The sequence below is a fragment of the Gadus morhua genome, chromosome 2, assembly GCF_902167405.1.
Source record: "Gadus morhua chromosome 2, gadMor3.0, whole genome shotgun sequence".
In the NCBI taxonomy this organism is placed as follows: Eukaryota; Metazoa; Chordata; class Actinopteri; order Gadiformes; family Gadidae; genus Gadus; species Gadus morhua.
In genome coordinates, this window is record NC_044049.1 from 9,732,262 (window position 1) to 9,752,791 (window position 20,530).

General features: G+C 47.6%; 2 protein-coding genes across 5 annotated transcripts in view; both read left to right on the forward strand.

Annotated features, from left to right (window-relative positions):
* The window catches only part of srcin1a (SRC kinase signaling inhibitor 1a), a 51,624-nt gene extending 31,133 nt beyond the window's left edge, over positions 1-20,491 (forward strand). For all 4 annotated transcript variants that reach the window (XM_030345641.1, XM_030345651.1, XM_030345661.1 and 1 more), the window contains 8 exons: positions 51-181; positions 767-914; positions 1,676-2,018; positions 2,663-2,927; positions 3,985-4,124; positions 5,865-6,020; positions 10,939-11,073; positions 14,543-20,491. In XM_030345641.1, the coding sequence (XP_030201501.1) occupies positions 51-181; positions 767-914; positions 1,676-2,018; positions 2,663-2,927; positions 3,985-4,124; positions 5,865-6,020; positions 10,939-11,073; positions 14,543-14,545 (1,321 nt within the window). In that variant the 3' untranslated portion in view covers positions 14,546-20,491. The remainder of the gene's footprint in view (positions 1-50; positions 182-766; positions 915-1,675; positions 2,019-2,662; positions 2,928-3,984; positions 4,125-5,864; positions 6,021-10,938; positions 11,074-14,542) is intronic.
* On the forward strand, positions 15,004-20,491 carry LOC115534611 (putative protein TPRXL). Its single transcript, XM_030345718.1, has one exon. The coding sequence runs from the start codon at positions 15,004-15,006 to the stop codon at positions 15,703-15,705; it is 702 nt and encodes a 233-aa protein (XP_030201578.1). The 3' UTR covers positions 15,706-20,491.
* Positions 20,492-20,530: the final 39 nt, after the last annotated feature.

Consider the following 20,530-nt stretch of genomic DNA (forward strand, 5'->3'; position numbering starts at 1 on the left):
ACAAGCACCAGTCCCCCCGGTGTTCAGTCCGTCTGTGTGTTCCGTCTCAGCGACCTGGAGAAGTCTGTGGAGGAGCTCCAGAAGGAGGCGTCAGTCAGCCACAAGCTGGCTCCTGTACAGGATCTGGAGGAGAAGGCTGCCCTGATCAGGAAGCTGGGGGAGACGCTCACAGAACTCAAGAGTCAGTCCCCACACTCCCGTCACACCACATCACGCCACAGTCTCGCATGTTTACACGCACGTAGGGACACACACCACGTTCTGAACCCACACGCAAACAACATGCAGTCATTGCAAGCACGTTTCGCACACAAACAAACTGCACTGAATACACAAATAGGCGGACGAACCCATTTGGTTCGCATTCACACCCACACACACGCAAGCACCACAAACACACTGCCAGACTTCTAGGCTGGCGGACTAGTGTGTTCCTTTTCTCACAGAGTCTCTGATTATCTATCAATCCGCGGATGGCTGCCTGTGAGCCAGTGAATCAGTCTCAAACTGTGCAATGTCTATCCCAGTCGTGTTCAAAAGATGCAATATAAATCTTTATCATGAGTACATAACCACCCCTGGTTCATTTGAAATATATTGTTAAAGTCAAGGTAGGCTGTTTATTTTAGAAGCATTTATTTGCCAAAATTCTCAACTTATATCCCAACAGAAATCCAATAAATAAAATGTTTCTCTGCCGTTTCTTCTGCCTGTGTTTATTCCGTTCCTTTCTCTGCCACTCTCTCCCCTCTCTGTCCTCCTTCAGACCAGTTCCCAGGCCTGCAGAGCAAGATGCGGGTGGTGCTGCGGGTGGAGGTGGAGGCGGTGAAGTTCCTGAAGGAGGAGCCCCACAGGCTGGACGCGCTGCTGAAACGCTGCAAGACCATGACCGACACCCTGGCCAACATGCGCAAGTAAGGAGCCCTCCTCATTCTGTTCAGGCACTAGAGCGAGGGGCCTATAATAGGGCATGTGCACAAGAATGCGTCATGGGATTTTTGTCGGCGATACTCGCCAGTTTGTGATTGCCTATAGAGTACTGAACTCTAGAGTACTTAGTACTGTAAAACCCTTTGAACATAAATATACCGTAATGAAAACATTGTTTTGACCATGTCCCGTATGAGAATAGCTGTGGCAATTTTCAAAAACAACAATGTCTCCCTATAATGACAAATCATTTCAGGATTAATTACTTAAAGACAAACACAACACCATTTCGTCAGTTCCCTCGACCCAGCTAGCCTTTAGAACCAAGATGGCAGCTAGGGGAATGAGGCCTATTGACCCTGTTCTGGAACCAGACCATGGAAGCAAACAGACTCTTTTGGAGCCCTAAACGAAGGGGCCAAACCAGCTCTGTCTGAGGACTGAAGAGCCATAGTGTTCAGCTCAGAGATCGTGAATATACTGCATATCGATCTGCTATTGACATTGTGATATGAGAGCAGATGGCGTCTGGGATTTGGGTGTATTGCTGTGTTAATATTGATCAATATCTTGTTATGTCTCCTATTGGTTTTGAAGATTGTATCAGTAGTATATTTCTAGGGACTGTTTAAAATAGATTGACCAGCAGATTGCACATCCAATATTTTGTACGCGTACCGTATCAATTTTGTTTTGGTTAAGTGATAAACAAGAAAAAGAAATGGTTCAATTCCGCATCTCCCAGGCAGGCCGGCGACGGCGTGTGGAAGAAGCAGGAGGACTTCTCCAGCCCCTCTGCCAAGCGTGGCGGCGAGGACTTCCGCAAGGGCCACGCCGACTTCGACCTCCCCACCAGCCCCCCGCTGAGCCTCAGCGACATGGGGGGCGGCGGCGGGGGCGGCGGGGGCGGGCTGAACAGCCTGGCCAACTGGAGCCTGCACACCAGCCACAGCCACGGCTACGGGGTGCCGCCGGGGGCCTCCCACAGGGAGAGCCACCACCCCCCCGTGCCCCACAAGGGCCGGGCCCTGGAGGAGCTGGAGCGCCGATCGTCCAGCGAAAAGGCCTCCTCGGTGGAGGTCCGCCTGGTGAGCAAGGGTCCGGCATTTGGGAGGGGGTGGTGTCTGGTACTTCTATGGCCTGGTCATTATGGTCTTTATCATCGTCGTCGCCAGATTCGTCATCTTCATAGTTATCATCATCGCCGTCATTATCGTTTCTATTTCTCGGAATCAACTTTATTGGCCATCATCATCATCATCATCATCATCATGCTCTTCATTGACATCTTCATCGTCGCCATCCTCATATCACATCCCTTCGCTTATCTAGTCCTAATGCGGCTGATGATAATCACCTGCATCATCGCGTTTCACAGTAAACACTTCAAATCCACCGTGCTGTATTTGTATTGACCATATCAGTTTTTAATTTGAATGTGCTTCAGGTAACATTATCTTATGAAAGACCAAATCATAATTAAAGATTTCAATATTTTAATTAGTGTGCTATCTCTATGGCAATATAATGTCTCTCTCTCACAATGTATCTTAGCAATCTTGAGTCTCTCTCTCTCTCTCTCTCTCTCTCTCTCTCTCTCTCTCTCTCTCTCTCTCTCTCTCTCTCTCTCTCTCTCTCTCTCTCTCTCTCTCTCTCTCTCTCTCTCTCTCTCTCTCTCTCTCTCTAAAGCAACCTAACGTCTTTGTCTCTCTCCCTCCCTCCCTCTCTCCAGGCGGCTGAGCGGGACTGGGAGGAGAAGCGGGCCAGCCTGACCCAGTACAGCGCCCAGGACATCAACCGCCTGCTGGAGGAGACCCAGGCCGAGCTCATGAAGGCCATCCCCGACCTGGAGTTTGCCGCAAAGCAGATCAAGCCGTCGGCCGCCGCCAACAGCACGCCGTCGCCCCAGCCCTCCGGCGGCCACCCGGAGCACCGCGCCAGCAAGCCCCAGCACAGCAAGCTGCCCGGGAAGGAGCCCGGGTCCCGACGGGGCTCAGGTACTGCTGGGTGTGGGCCGCAGCGCTGTGTGTGTGTGTGTGTGTGTGTGTGTGTGTGTGTGTGTGTGTGTGTGTGTGTGTGTGTGTGTGTGTGTGTGTGTGTGTGTGTGTGTGTGTGTGTGTGTGTGTGTGTGCGTATATACTGGAGAGAGAGAGAGAGAGAAGGAGAGAGAGAGAGAGAGAGAGAGAGAGAGAGAGAGGTAGAGAATCAAAGGTAGAGAGAAAGGTAGAGAGAGAGAGAGAGAGAGAGAGAGAGAGAGAGAGAGAGAGAGAGAGAGAGAGAGAGAGAGAGAGAGAGAGAGAGAGAGGGAGAGAGAGAGGGAGAGGGAGAGGGAGAGGGAGAGGGAGAGGGAGAGGGAGAGAGAGAGAGAGAGAGAGAGTTTTTTACTTAAGTTAACATTTCCTGAAGAATGCATAAAAATATATTTAGAGAAAATGTTTTATGAATTTAAACTTCATTGAGTTTTAATACATTTTTACTCATCAATCTAAAAGGCGTTTGAAAGAATTCTCTTTGGACCTCGGGAAAGCTCCCTTTCTCGCAGTTACGGAGCCTCTTTTCCCGGTGTTCGCATTGCCACTGTAGCCCCAAAGTCTGATACTGAGGCCACGCTGCTGACTTCCTGTCTGTATAGATTCCTGTAGCCGTCTTGCATCCTTGCAGACTTCCCTCTTCCACTTCCCCAGTGTATTGCATATTCACTGACATTGCTGATATCAGCCATGTCCGAACCTTAACCCGTTCACAACAATCACTTTGGTTTATTTTGTTATTATACTGCCCTCGGTCTCAAGGCTTCCCTGTAGGAATCTTAGATAAAAAACACTTTATTTATGGTAATTATTATCTGGAAATTCTTGTGTTACAGCACAGCGGCAGTTACAGAATAAACACAAGATATAATACGATGCAATAAAGATACAAAGTACTGCTAAAGTAATGCTAAGGCAAACAAAATAAATAAAAGTAATTGTTAGGGTAAGGACAGGCATAACAAACAGTATCACTTCTAAAGTGGCTCCAGGGATTTCAAAATGGCTGCTTGTCTTTTTCCAGACGAGCTGTCGGTGGGTCGGTACCGCACCGAGAAGCCCTCCAAGTCTCCGCCCCCTCCCCCGCCACGCCGCAGCTTCCCATCATCCCCCGGCCTGACCACCCGCAGCGGGGAGATGCTCATCCCTGGCAAGAGCATCAAGGTCAGTGGGCATCACTGCCACACACACACACACACACACACACACACACTCTGTACACACACACACACACACACACACATACACTCTGTACTGTACACACACACACACACACACACACACACACACACACACACACACACACACACACCCACATACACTCTGTACTGTACACACACACATACTGTACTGTACACACACACACACACATACATTCTGTACTGTACACACCCACATACTGTACATACACACACACATACACTCTGTACTGTACACACATACTGTACATACACACACGCATACACTCTGTACTGTACACACACACATACTGTACATACACACACATACACTGTGTACTGTACACACACACATACTGTACACACACACACATACATTCTGTACTGTACACACACACAGACATACACTCTGTACTGTACACACACACATACTGAACATACACACATAAATACACTCTGTACTGCACATACACACATACTGTACATACACACACATACACTCTGTACTGTAGACACACACATACACTCCTGCACATACACACAAACATACACTCTGTACTGCACATACACACATACTGTACATACACGCACACATACACTCTGTACTGTACACACATACTGTACATACACACACATACACTCTGTACTGTACACACACATACTGTACATACACACACACACACACACATACACTGTGTACTGTACACACACACACATACTGTACACACACACAAACAAACACTCTGTACTGTACACACACACATACTGTACATACACACATAAATACACTCTGTACTGCACATACACACATACTGTACATACACACAAACATACACTCTGTACTGCACATACACACATACTGTACATACACACACACTGTTTATACACACATACTGTACATGCACACATACATACACTCTGTACTGGACTGTACATACACACATACTATACACACATACATACGTTCTGTACCGTACATACACACATACTGTACATACACACATACTGCATACACATACATACACTCTACTGTGTATACATATACGGTAAACACACATACTGTATACCTACACACGTACATACACTCTGTACTGTACATACACGCATACTGTTTATACACACATACTGTACATAAACACATACATGCACTCTGTACTGTGTATACACACATACTGTTTATACACACCCACTGTACATACACACAAACATACTTTACATACATACATACTGTAAACACAAACACACGAACATACCTTTACAAATCATATCAAGACAAAACGGTTTATGATGAGGATGTTTGACTAGTGTTTAATTCTCTGGATTTATTGTTGGATTTTATTGGCGGATCTTGTTGAAATGTATCCTAGTGGCGTGTCAATACGCCAAAGGTTAAATGGTTAATGCAAGTCAAAAACGATAATGATGAACGCCCCGGCCCGTTCTCCGCTGTTTATTCCGACGTGTCAAATAAACTTAATTCTGAACGTCGGCTAACAGAATGATCAATATCTTGTGCTTGGACTCAAAGGTTTGCTCACACTCCCATGGAAAGTCGAGTGTGTGAATGATTGCAATTTAAACCAGTGCGAGAGATGTAAAGAGTGAACGAGCGCGAAAGACATAGAGAGAGAAGGAGCGCGAGAGACAGAGTGTGTGAGTCAGAGCGAACAATGCACATCTCCTCTTTCCCTCACCGGTGGTCGTGACCTGATGTGTGTTGTGATAGCAGAAGACCGACTCTGAGGAGAGTGAGAGCCAGAAACCCCACGTGAAGCTGAGGAGGGCGGTGTCGGAGAACCAGCGACCGGCCTCCACGCCCCCCACCCTGGCCTCAGGGGACCGGGAGGAGACGGAGGAGGACAAGATCGCCGCTGAGCTGGAGGTACTGACCGCTGGACTGATGGAGACGTGGCTTGGTGGGCTGAGGGACTGGTGGGAGGACTTAGAGGTTGGCGGTGTGTGTGTGTGTGTGTGTGTGTGTGTGTGTGTGTGTGTGTGTGTGTGTGTGTGTGTGTGTGTGTGTGTGTGTGTGTGTGTGTGCGTGCGTGCGTGCGTGCGTGTGTGTGTGTGTGTCAAAACCACATACAAACGCATAGACACACACACACACACACACACACACACACACACACACACATAAACACACATAGACAAACATGCGTACACACACACACACACACACACACACACACAAATACACACATTCCGTGCACGCTCACACACATGCACATAAATACGGATAAACACACACACACATATACACACATACACACACAAATACACACGCAGATACACACATGCAGTCATGCATGTGTGTATCTCCTCCACATGTTTGCGCAGCAGGTGCCATATGTCCCCCCCCGTGCCCCCTTGCCCCAGGTGGGGCTAGAGATCACACACACAGCTCAATCACACACACCATCACCCAGGGCTTACAGATCATGCACACACACACACACACACACACACACACACACACATACACACGCGCACACACACACACACACACACACACACACACACACACACACACACACACACACACACACACACACACACACACACACACACACACACACACACACACACACACCCGGGGCTAACAGATCACACACACGCAGATGGAGAGACGGGTGGTCTGGAAAGGCTGTTGTGAAAGGACGATAAAGGAAACCACAATAGAGAGTACCATGATGTGTCCGCAGTGCAGCTGTCCTTCTGCGGCTACACTTAAACAACGGCCGGTTTGATCCTGTTTTCATTGTCAATGAGTCTTAACGCACTAGAGACGTCTGTATGACAACACGTTTCTCCCCCCTCCCCCCATCCAGCTGTTTGAGCGAGCCCCCGTCAGGCTCTGCCAATCCCGCCCCCTTTCCTTGCCCCTTCACCCCCCACCTCCTCGTACCAATGTGCCCCCCTCCGGCCTAAACCTGCCAAGTCCCATAAGGACCCCTAAGGTAAACCCGGTAAGCTGACCTCCGCTTGCTGTGGTGTGGTTGTGGTGGTGTCTCAAGAGCAATGTCTTCTACCTACCTAGAGTGCACCCACACATTCTACTACTCTACCCACATTGGCCTGATTCAAAGTGGCCATTTTGTTTCAAACCCCTAGCAGGTTGTTGGAGCTGAACGCAGATATCTGCATTTAGTCCCATTATCCTGTTAGTTGTTAGAACTAAGATTGGACCAAGATGGCCACTACAGGCCATCTTGGTCCCATCACAAGCTGTTCCTTTTATCAGCTTGTCCCTGATCTCATGACACACTCTTTAGTTTTGAAGTGTAGTGTCCTCTCTGGATCTAACACCATTACAGGTGCTAGTAGGTAGGGGGACTTTATATCAGAGACTTTTACCACAGGAAGGAAGCATGGCTCAAAGCACTTGAGCAACATCAAGTTAATTATAGATTTTACAACTTTTCGTCAACGTTTATCTCACCTACCTTCCACTTTGTGTGTGTGTGTGTGTGTGTGTGCGTGTGTGTGCGTGTGTGTGTGTGTGTGTGTGTGAGTGATGGGGGGGAGTGTGTTTAATTGCTGTGGGTTTGAAGCAGATGTTGTGGTTTGATTTGTATACATCAAGACATAATATCATTCTCTACTAGAAGTCTACTATTGACCAACTTGTTTTAATACAAAGATAGAACCATAAAATGCCACACCGACAAAACCACAACGGTTGTGTAATCCAACAGTTAATTGAACTCCTTGACGCACTCCAAAACATCCTGACTTCCGCTATGATTTTTCTGATTTTTCCACAAGCGTGTGATTGTGTGAAAGGGTCATCAACATAACAAACCGAAAGTTATAAAATGTCCTGCACCCCATACAACCTCCTTGTATTGCAGGGCATGTGTCCTCCATCTCCCTCTCCTGTCCCTCAGATTGTGTTGACAGGGTGTTTGTCCGCGTCGAGCTCTCCTTCAGAGACCCCCGTCAGAGATGTCACGGGTGGGGGTACCCGGGATCAGCCTGGAAGGGGCAGACGCCGGATTTACAGCCCCCTTCATTGGGAGCCGGTAGACCCGGAGCATTTTGAAGAGGTTGCGGAGAAGAGGGACGAGTTAGTCCTGGTGCTGTCTGAGCTCGAGGTGAAGGTGGTTTCCCCCATGGAGGCCCACGAGCTCAGTCGGAGCAGAGCAGGAGGCCTGCAGATGCTGGTTTTGCCTCCGCCACCGCCGCCGCACACGGAGAAGCTCTCTGAGGAGATGTTGAGGCACGGGCCGGTCCTGGTGCTCTTCCGGGCGAAAGTGACGGTCCGAGAAGCCTACAGTCTGCTGTACTCCCACCTGGCCGCCTCCACGCCGGCGCCCGGACCCGGGAAGGGGCCCTGCGACCCGACCTCCACCCCTGGGGGCTCCGGTGTCTCCCCCGGGCGTTCCCATCCCGACAGCCCCCTGCTGGTGGCCCTGAGGCGAGGGATGGAGTCCGGGGACAGGGTGCTCAAACTCGAACCCGGCCCGGCTCCGGCGAAACCTCAGAGAGCCGCGTTCGCAGCCCTGGGATCGGCGGGCTCCCCGGACGGCGTCCCCGGGAGCCCTGGCCAGAGTCCCTGGAGGGGGAGCGGGGATGTCCGCAGCAGCACCTTCAAGAGGCTGGACAGCCTGGAGGAGACCATACGGGAGCTGGAGAACACCCTGTTGGAGCTCAGCGGCCAGCCCCCCGTGGACCCCTTCCCCGCCTCGCCACTCCCCGAGACCTCTGCCGGGAAGCCCCCGGTTCCACCCAAGCCCTCCACCTTCACTCCACCACCAGCGCCACCAACACAGGTTCCCTCCCCCCCCCCCCCCCCCCCACTCTTGCCGGCGCACCGAACAGCATGCTCAGCTGCTTCCTGTTTCCTCCATCTCTTTCCTGTGGGTTTCTGCCTGGATGCTTCAATCTCAAGTCAAATCTCACTCCGCAAACAAACAAACGCCATGACATGGAGTTTAATCGTATGTTGGAATTGATTCCCCTGGGGTGGCAGGGGGGATTTAACCTGCTTTAGAAGTGTCAGATAACAGTTCCCCCCCGCACACCCCCAAGTACCCCGTACCGTAGACTGATTAGCCGTGCAGTCGCTAACCTGCTGAGCCCAGGCCTGCTAATTTTCTTTCCATCGACCCGTCCTGGCAGCCTCCCCCCCCCCCCCCCACCCCCCCACCCCCCCCCCCCCCACCACCGCTCATGTAGAACACTGTGGTGATTTCACTCCTCGTTACAAAACAACAGACATTGAAAAGGAACACACACACACACAACAAATAAACCGGTCGCCTTCTTTCTTTCTTCTCCGCTTCCATCTTACCGACTTCACTCTTTGCCTTCTGCACTGATTGACTCCCCTCCCTCGAAAGTCGATTCATTCCCTGAATCGAAATCGTACCCCAGCCCCATTCTCTCTTGTGTCAATACGTTTTCTCTGCTGCTTTTGTTTTCAACACACATTCACACACCCTTTAGAGATGACATTAACCACAACGATCCACAGGCGTGTGTAGTTCTCCAGGTGTTAGGACTTAATCGCAAGGTGTCGTTGGACACTTCCATTTGCGTTGGGCTCATCATCAAATGCGCCGTCTTTTTTTAAATCTCCGCTGTCAACAACGTTGGCCTTTTAAAAGAACTTCAAGTCGGCTGCATCTTTTTTTTTTTCGTGCCATATTAGATAAAGTGGTATCAAAAGCAAGACGAGAGACATTAATCAATCTGTTTTGAAACTCGATCACGGCTAGCATTTGCCACCTGTCACACCTTCCCATCCTTGGCGCTGCTGTTGAGGGAGAGGGGTGGGGGGGGGTGGTTACCAAGTGTTCTCCTATTATTTCATCATACTCCAAAAAGCACCTGTTATACTTGGACTTCTTTGAGTACTTAGAGTAGTTTCCCTCGCGTTTCCACAGCTCACCGAACAAATTCACGTTGACAATCCATCTGCTCGAGAGCCATATCAGAATTTAGTTTCAGTCATTAGAGTGGAATAAATCTGTGGCAAGTGTATAATTAATCTGCCTCCCTCCGGGATGGGCGTGGCCTGTAGAAAAAACATGGTTGCTTTTTTGCTCCCTATCTTTCCAGACTGCTGTTGCCGCAGTGTTTTTTAATATACTCCGGTATCATCTCTTATATTTTCCACTGTGTATTCTGTGTTAAGTAGGCCTACCGCAGAGGCACAGAGCGGTGCGGTGTGTGTGTGTGTGTATAGTTTGCTTGAATCCCCCATTAAGGGCGTTCCGCCCAAGAGATCATTAAGCAAACTGCCGTGCGCTTGATTCCAACGGAGAAGCGACACAGTGGAACAAGTTAGTTCTGATGTCCCATTTCCGCACGGCTTATGCGTTGTTTGTGAAACCTCGGAAGGCATAGTCGGTTCCAGCTTGATGACAGGAAGAGGAGACCCTGTCTCGGTTAGAATCTGGAATCGAGACGAGCAAGTGATTTCAGCTATGAGCCGCATGCTGAAAGACCTCATCGGTCTGTAAGGGGGGGAGGGGTGGGGTGGTGGTAGATGATGGGTGGGGAGACGTGCTAACTGGAATCAGTCTCTCTCTGCTCCGTTGAGGTGTGCCTGATTTTAAATAGCAAAAAGGCGTACGGGGAAGAGGGAGAACGAGAGGAAATGAAATGTTTCAAAAAACGTCCAACATGCAAATTCACCCCTGGTCTCTTTCTCTTTTACCTTTTGTCACACTCCATTTTTGCAATCCTCACCACGCCCTGTCCGTCGTTTGAATTCCTTCCTATCTTTTATCGCTGTTATTTATGCAATCATTTTGTGTTCCATGTTTCTTGCTTGCTTTTTTGCCCATCAGAACAACTCGGCCGTTGGGAAGCAGCTCCACTCCACGGCGGCATCCCGGCTCAAACACCTTCAGCAGAACAGCACAGACAAGAGCAAGTCTGGAAGCAAAAGAGAGGATTTCCTCAAGAGCCAGGGCCAGTTGCAGGTACCTTCTTTCAGTTTTTTTTTACTGTTACTATGGTAACCGTTCTCTACATCCCTACCTCCCCCCAACCACCACATTTGTATCCCCCTCGTCTCGTCTACCTCCTCCTTGATCTCCCAAGCTCAGACAATTCTGGGTGAAACTCGAGCTCGAAATGGGAGCTAGGCAAAGGGTGGATCCAGACATATAGGGATACATGCTTTCATCGAAGTCTGAGTCGAACCAATGAAATATCAGAAGAACTCTGCCTTTGTGATCCTTGAAACCAATCAAGGAATGGTTGAGAGCAGTTGAGAGAAGGGGCAGTCTTCTAGCAACCCACCGTGAACAGGCTGTTTCTGTTCAGATTGCAAGCATGTCTAATATTTTGAGGCAATCAGGAAGGCTGACTTTGCTGAAACCTGACTTTTGTTATGTCTCTGTGGTTTATCACGCCTTAAGAATCAACGCTAGGATTTATTTATATTAAATACAGACAAATCGCAGAGGTAGGTTCGTATAGAGTGGCTTATTTCAGAAGTATTGGCCCCAGTGGTTACAGCCAGTATTCTGAGAATTTGTCCACTAATGCACAATTATTACAATTGCTTTCCCCCGCTTCTGTGCAGACTGTTTTAGCGAGGTGGTGTACGGGGGAGTTTAATGCCAATGCCATTTAGAAAATTACAGGTGCATTGAACTTCATCTAAGCCTATACATCGATACACGTGTGGAAAATGTCAATGCAGGAGTCATTGGACATGGCAAAGTGGAGCTTTGGAGGTACAGGAGAACGTTATGAAGCAATTAGGCAAGACGTCTCTTTACATCCATCAAAACGGCTGACTGAACGAGCCAATAGGAATCAATGATTACACTTTCCTAGCTCTCTCGCTCTCTTTCTTCTACTTCCTCCCTCTCTCCATCTCTTTATCTGCCCTGTTTTCATATCTTCTTCAGAGTCAAGTCTCTCTGTCTCGCTCTCTCTCTGTCTCTCTCTGCCTGGGTTTATGTCCTTTTTAGAGTAAAGTCCCCCTCTCTCTCTCTCGCTCTCTCTCTTTCTCCATGTCTGTTTCTTTCACTCTCTCTCTTTCTCTCTCTCTGTCTCTGATGGAAAGAATGGGTAATCATATAAAAAAGAGGGGGAGAAAATTATGGAGAGAAGGAAAGAAATGGAAAAAAAATTTAAGAGAAAAATATAAAGAACGAGAAAATCAAGAAAAAAGTTGGAGAGAATGGGAAATCAAGAAGAAAGAGTGAGAGAAAAAAGGTGGAGAGAATGAGAAGATCGAATAAGTTGTTTTCTTTAAAGAGCCTGTGAACCCAAAACCATTTTTTAAACGTGGTAATACTCCTTATGTGATCGTCAACATAGTAATCTATGTCATGCTTTCACTTGAACTGTGATTTAATAAAAAAGGGCTAAAATCCTATACCATTCTCCGGTTAAACGTTCGCCTCTGCTGCAAACACAGGTGGCGTTCTTATCGTAAAGTGCTTTTTCCGAGGCACTCAGACATCACGAAAAGAACATCACCTGGTCGTACCTATTAGGTTAGTCAGCAATTTGTATTGTTGCTAAAGCTAATCCAGAACGCATTAGTTTAGGGTGGATAGTCCAAGTACAAGGTGGAACTGTGCAACATACCTTCTGCATCCAATTGCAGATTTTATTTTGGTCTGGACAAAGGTGTCCACAATGTCTACAAGTGTACGTGTAAGGGATCTGGTAATTGTTATGTTATATTCTCGTCTCGCCGTGCCAAACATTGATAGAAATATTTATGAATATTTATCAAAGGAATACATGAAAACAAACTGATTACATTTTTAGAATAGTCTTTATCTGAAATAAAATGCACTGTGGATAGCAGTCATTCGCTTCTTCGGCTCTGTCCTGGTCACAAACAGCCTCTGCCCTGTGGGCTGATCTGGAGCCAGCCAAACAAATGGCTCAAACAGGTATGGTTGTGGACCTATTTGATCGTGTGTTTCAGGGATGGACGAAAGAGATGCGGGGGGGGGGGGGGGGAAGAAATCCTCCACCTGAAAATACTCCTTTGTAGCTAGCAGGTGCCTAGACTCTGGGTCGGTCCCGTGACATTGCCCACTATGATACCGAGGAGTAGGCTACGCTAGCTAGCTAAGTAAAAAGGAAAACATTTCACAAAGTTGCTGTGGGCCGTTACCATGGGGACAACAGCTCAGTCTAGATGAAACCCCTCCCACTCCTTCTCATGAAAAATAGATGGCTCCATGGCCAAAAACAAAAAAGTGTTTTGCGCAACGTTTGTTCTAGTCTGTCACCATGTTCCTTGTCGCCATGGTGACAGAGTCCAACGTTCATAGACACAAACGGCGGCAATCACTCAGTGATTCTGAGAAAGGCCTCGCCAAATCAACCGAGTTTCACCCAATCAAACCCTGCCATCCACCCATACCCTCCAATAGCCTGCATTGCCCCTGTCTTTGACCATGTAAAACAGACAACTAAAAATGTATGCTGTTGTGTTATCCAATGCCGTGTTCCAATACCCGTACTTCCATGAGTATACTTAAAGGAAGTATACTATCCGTACTATCTACTACGTTAATTTTTCAGATGTGAGTGCTGTTCCAAATCGAGTACTCCGTTGTGCACTAACCGGAAATTACGATCACGACTGCCGCCGTGGCTCCTCCCCCGCAATAAACATCCCGCTTTGAACGGTGAACTCTTTACGCCTAGCAGCTATAAAAAGCTATAAAACTATAAAAACGACAAAATGACTGATTAATGCAGGCTATGTGGAAAATGCGCCGACTTTGACTCAGCCTGGCTCCGCCTCTTCCGCTACGTAGCTAAGATGGCTGCCGTTGAGTACGGAAAGTGTCCTTCGATCCACACTTCACGATTAGCCCGTTTTGAGTACGACATCCGGGTCCTTGAAGTATACTTCTTTTCGCCAGATCTGAATTGGAACGTACTGCGTACTTAAGATTTGGCTAGTAAGTACGGACAGTACGGGTATTGGAACACGGCACCAGAGATACTCACCTACGCTGTCATCTACTGGCGCTTGTCACTTCCTCCTTTAGGGAGTGGTGCACACTGTGCATGCACCACGTCGCACCCTGCACTGTTTGACATGTTTTAATGACTGTCAGTCATTTGAAAAGGCGATGTCAAAAGAATGGCCGCCTACTGTGGACAACAGTGGCAGCGCGTCCTAACACATTCTCCTGTACTTTGACCCCCATGTCAGAGAAGACGCCTGCGTCGACGCCATTTATGATTCCTGCCGATCATAAATAATAACGGTCTCCTGTGTTTTGTCTCCTCTCTCCCCCCCCCCCCCCCCCCCGCCGGCTCTACAACACCCGACCTGTCACCCGTGTGAACCTACCCGACCCCCTTGCCTGCTGTCCACCCACCCCGCCCTGCCTGACCCCCCTGCCTCCGTCCTCCTCCGTGCCACTGTGACCTTGGTGGTGGGGGGGGGGGTTGCAGTGAGAGATGCATCCCAGCCTCAGCATCTTCAGCATCTTCAGCGCCTGACTGCAGAGAGACTGCGCACATTCATCAGCCTTGCTCTTATCCCCCCCCCCCCCCCTGCCACTCTCATTTTTTTTACCTTTTTGTCCCTTGGGGGGCCGGTCTTGAACCTCAGAACCTCCCGCTGTCACTCACTCCCCTGTGTAGGTGTGTGTGTGTGTGTGTGTGTGTGTGTGTGTGTGTGTGTGTGTGTGTGTGTGTGTGTGTGTGTGTGTGTGTGTGTGTGTGTGTGTGTTGGTGCGTGCGTGCGTCAGCTTACGTCTGCATGTTACATTTCGCTGTGCTCTGATAGAAGAGCGAGAGAAGAGAAGAGTTTGTGTGTGGGGGGGGGGGGGGGGGGGGGGGGGCTGGGATTTGATACTACCAGTTCATCGCTGGCATTAAAGAAGACACCACTTTGAGTTGACCACTCCTGTATGTACGCCCTCCCCCCCCCCCCCCCCCCACCTCACACTCCGGCACTCGCCCCGTTCCTTCCTCCGCTCCCGAAGGCCTCGGAGACCACCGTGGAAGCCCACCTGGCCGGGCGACTCGCGGGCTCCTTCTCTGAGCGCCTGCCCTTCGGACGGGTGGTCCTCCCGCCCGCCCTGAGGAGGGGCTCCCAGGAGCCCGCGCTGTCCCAGCTCACGGCCACGTCCAGCCAGGCCAGGGCGCTGCTGGCGAGCCTGTCCGCCAACGGCCTGAGTGCGGAGGCTCTGCTCCTCTCCTCGGCCCTCCGCCATCACCGCCGCCTGCTCATGGAGAAGGCGGCCGCCTCCTCCTCCTCCGTATCCACCTCCTCCTCCTCCGTATCCACCTCCTCCTCCTCTTCCTCCCCACCTACCCCTGCTCTGCCAGCGGCCGCCTCCTCCTCCTCCTCTTCCTCGTCCTCCTCCACGCCCACTGTGCCGTCCACGTCCCCCAGCTCCTCCACCTCCGCCTCCTCCTCCAGCCCCCCCTCCAGCCCACCCTCCCTCTCCTCCCTGGGGGGGGAGGAGAGCAGCTGCAGCAGCAGCAGCAGCAGGGGAGCAGACAGCTCTGCCCCCCCCCGGCTCCAGGGAGCAACAGGAGAGCCAGTTCCACCACAGGGAGCTGGAGGGTGCGAGGAGTCGATGAAGATAAGAAGAATGCACGTTTGAAGCACCAACTCTTGGCAGATGTGAGGGAAATCCAATCACAGATAATGGAGTCAATGGAGATTTAGTGACGCACAATTAATGTTTGGTGGGGGGTAGGGGGTGGGGGGTGGGGGGGGACTATTGAAAGCCTTACTTCATGTTGAACTCCAAAGACCGTTTGGACATTTGTTTCGTACCCCAGTTTTTTTTTCATCCCACCATGCTGGTAGATCTGATTCAATGAGAAAACTCCATCTTTACGTGTTTGTCCTACTGATCTCCTTCTTGGCTGTTTCTATTGGTCGGCGGATCTGCCACACAATCGTACTGCCAGTTTGACCACCCAGAAAGCACACAAATCGGCACAAAGCTCCCGCCCTAGGCTACTCCCATTTGATGGATTCTGGATGCTCACAGCAGGGATTGCCGGAATAGTCCTAAATGCACTTTTGGCCTTTGCTTCAATTGCCATAACTCGCTCCCTCTCGCTCAATGGATTGTTAGTGGACTAGCTGTACTATCTAAGCTGTAACTTGTATCATAGACTATAGAGTTGCAATAATCAACGAGTGAATACCGTAATTGTATGTTGTACCAGAATATCAATATCAATTTAATTTATATGATGAAACGCCTCGCCTAACGTGAGCCTGCTCAGAAAAACAAAACAAAGTAAAAAAAAAAAAAAGTGCATAATAATAATAACAATGATAATTGAAGTGGTTGTGTTCAAGCTGTTTTGTGGTGAAAAGGGTCTAAGGGGTGTTCTCGCATCTCCTGCTCTGAACTCTGGATCGGTGCTGGGTGTCGGGTCCTCCATGTTTGTACACACGGCTGTGTTAAAGCGTTTACATGACCTCTGCTTTATCTCCACTGTCTAGTGAGCTCGCTGGGGTAAATCGGATCAGTTTGTCAATTCATCACTGCGTTGATCATATCTCCATTGCACTCTCTGTCCATTTCTCCCTGCAAAGCGAGGCCGCAGCATCAGAAGATTCCCTCTGAAAAAGGGTTGATGTTGAGGTATTTTCCTTCCTAAGGAGTTTAAAATCAAAAGTGGTCTGTTTTCAGAATCAAATTACTTTTTCTTTTTTTTTGAAAGAGCATGTTTGTATCCACTGGTAATATAATAGCACAGGTTTCTATATTATACAAAGCACTTGAAAAGTGAATAGGTGTAATCCTATTTATCCGATGACAGAAGAAGTCGACAAATGTAGAATTGCTGTACATTTGTATTAATAGGGATTTTATGACAATCAGGATTCCCCTCACTCATGCAGGTTTTGGTCTACCCTGCCATTCGAAACAGCAGAATCCCCACAAAACATCACAAAGTATTAGCACACATTGGTGACCCACACGTACACCTCACTATTCTGAAAATACGATCTTCGATTTTTCCCAATTGATGTCAAGTAGTCTAGTCCAGTCAAAAACAAACGTACGATAGAGATATGTACTGCCACATTGGTATGGTAGCACGGAATTAAGCACAAAGTGATGCATTTTTAATGGCCTCCCTTGACTGAAGTTGGTCTTACATATTGCTGAAGATAGTTACGTATAAAATGTTATGTCCCCTAAAATAGAAACTCTTTATCCCATTTAACTAATTTATGAATCTAGTCTTAAACAATACGCACAACGCTACTGCAATGAAGTCGACACATAAAATAAAGCACACATTTACAACTCTTCATTAACGTGTACCTAGTATAAGCTGATAATAGAGTGATATGTCGTTACACTTAAAGCTCTCTGAAATGTGCGAACTAAACTTGCAGTAAAAAGCCTGTCAGTGTTCAGGCTCGATTTTTTTTTTTTACTCGAGACAAGAAAGTCGGGCCTGTATTGAACACCGAAAGAACAGGAAAATAGACATTGTTTGAGAGCGAGTACGAAGGCGGGTTCCAAGAACGAGGCAGACTTTCGACTCGCCTCTAAACGGATGGTCTTCACATAAACAAGAGGAGAGGGAGTTCAAGGTTGTGGGATGGTTTCAGAACAGTTTCAGAACAGTGTTTCTTTTCTCCACCCCACCTGTTTCACTCCACCCTCGTTTTGGTTGGTTGAATTACCGCTCGACCAAAGGTCTTTCTAGGACAGCTGTTGACAGTTCTCCCTTGTATGAATCTACGTGGGCAATGTGCACCCCTGAACCAGACCGGTCTTCGTCTATGAGACCCTGTGCTTTGAACCATAGCCTTTATTGCATCTTTTCAAGCATTCCTTCTCTCATAAGCCTTCTCCTACAGACCTAATACCTAATCAGTATTAGATCAACGGATACACTGACAATATAACCTGATTCAAATCCAAAGACTGGAAATGGGCACCAAGTGTTCACATCACAACTTAAGGAGTCATTCTAACGTGAAGCAGGCTTCAGACATTGACATTGTCCAGGGGCACGCACACAGTTTACAAAAAATATTATACAAATATATAAATATATATACATAAAGCGGCAAGGCTCACAGCACAGCAATGCCCTGTAGTTATGTCCAGATCAGCCTTGCCTTTCCGGTTGAGTGGAACCAAATGAAATGAAATTCACTTACTCGTGTTTTCCCACACTCCACACTCCACTCCCAGAATCCACAGTTTGGCACATTTATGTTCTGGAGGGGTGGGGGGGAGCGAGCGATGGATAGGGGAAAGGGACTTTGTTTTTGTTTTTGTTTAAGCTCGACTACTTTTCGCTAAATATAGTCCAAGATGAACCTCTCCTCGCTCCTCTCCTCCCCACTCTCCTCCTCTCTCCTCTCTCTTCTCTCTGCTTTGCATAAAAGTGCTCTCTGGGATAATGTTTGAGTTTGGCTTGTGTGTCCCGGGCTGTGCTAGCGCCATGGCTGCAGGCTCACCAGAGTGTGTTTTGAAGATGCCGACACCCCCTCCCCCCGCTGGCAATCGGAAACTCCTCCTCACTAAAAACTTGAAATGAACAGCGACGCAATGCAGAAAATGACACATAAATATATCTAGAGTGAGGTTGTTTGTTTATGATCCTATTATAGTTGTGGCGGAAAAAAGTAAAATAAAAATGTGATATACATACATAGACCTAGGTTGAAATATATAATGTCAAATGTCCTCATCTTTTGAGTTTTATATATATATTAGTGGCCGTTCTTTGTACAGATACTTTCTTTTTTTATGTCATCAAGAGAAGATAACACATTTCACATGGGTGGTCTGTTTATTCATACACAAGACATATTTTATAAATGTATGATTTAAATATATGATCTGTATAGACAATACATACTCTCTGTAATATACGTACATACTTCCTCACTTCTTTTTTTACTTTAACTTTAGCCCTTTATTAGCCAGTAGCCCAGTTTCATTTCCCTCCATCGCTGAATGCCCTCCGCAACCGCTCTCCGACTCTGAACAATGGTCGAGCATCACAGCGTTGCTCCATGAAGACACAGCAGGCTTACCAAGCAGGAACCAAACCTGTGCTATGGGGGCTTTCCTTCCTGCTGCATGGTTTTTGTTTTTTGAGACGAGAGGGGAATTCATTCCTCTCTCTATCGTTTTCATTTTGTATTTGACTCACTCCTATAACGGAAATCTTGGTGGTTCAAGCTGTATGCCTGAGGCTAGCCGTGAAACATGCACACTGTGGAAACTTTATGGTAGGTAGGAGGTGGGGTTTGATTCATTGTGAGAATCAAGGCCCTCTGATAGGTTGATGTAGACTTGTCTGGCTTTAATTCTCCTCTCTATTCCAACAAGGTTTTAGATGGATGAGGATGGATGTGAAGAATGTAGGTGTTGTTGATCGACAGTGGGAGCTTACAGAGGGAACCGACTTTTCCCCAGGGTCAAATGTTGTTATTCTTTGTGTTCCACAGTGAATTTACCAACAGGAAGTAACAAGACAACCGACAGGAAGTCCTTTAAACATAACCCCAGTACAAACATGGATTAAGTCAAGGGAATCGTATTAATTTGTAATGTTCACCCGTTTCTTAAGACCAACCTTACGTAGTATGTGTATGAACTTTTTACATGAGTGTGTGGATGTTCCAAAAAACTTGGCATCGGAAAACATCAGTGAACAACAAAACAAAATCAATGTGTACATAGACCAAGTCATTCCTAGCAAGCTCAGCAATGTCTTGTCCAAAATCAATTTTTATTAATGAAAAAATAAGACCATGGGTACTAAAGTATATACAAAAACAATGCATGTATAGTCTCAAGCAATTGCACGGTGCAGTTGAAAAATGTTGTCTATGTGTTATCAAAAAATATATGAGAGAAAAAGTTGGAGAAAATTAAGAGGTTTTTAATATTAATGGTTCACAGGTGTAGAGAATGAAACATTATTTCGGTGTCTGGGACACAGGCATGCTCAGTCTAATGTGTTGATGATGATGACGATGATGAGGAAGATGACGATGATTTGAAGATAATGACAAAGATTGTGAAACTTAAGTAATGCGTGAATGGAAAGTATTAGAGCTTCGACGCACCCCAAACTTAAAAAAAAATCACCAACTGGTGTAACTCTTCCCATGGAGGGATTTTCTCCCATTTTTTGTAGATTAGTGTGATATACGAACAGAATAATATTACCGAAAATAGATCTATCATATAAGAATATATAAAATTTAAAAAGCCTACCGATACTGGAGATAACTAATTTATCAGTGTGGATGCCATGATGTTCTGTGAGAAACGTGTGTTTTTCTTTCCCTGTGAGAAGGTTGGCAGTGGAACTCTGCCTTCTTTTTGTACATAATTTGCTGTGTTTGTGTGTCTTAATAAAGTGCAGCTCTCTTGTACAGTCCTGGCGTCTGACAGCTTTTTGCCTCTTAATCAGGAAGGG

Coding starts and splice junctions, on each gene's coding strand:
- LOC115534611 (XM_030345718.1), top strand. CDS start 15,004: ATGTACGCCCTCCCCCCCCCCCCCCCCCCACCTCACACTCCGGCACTC.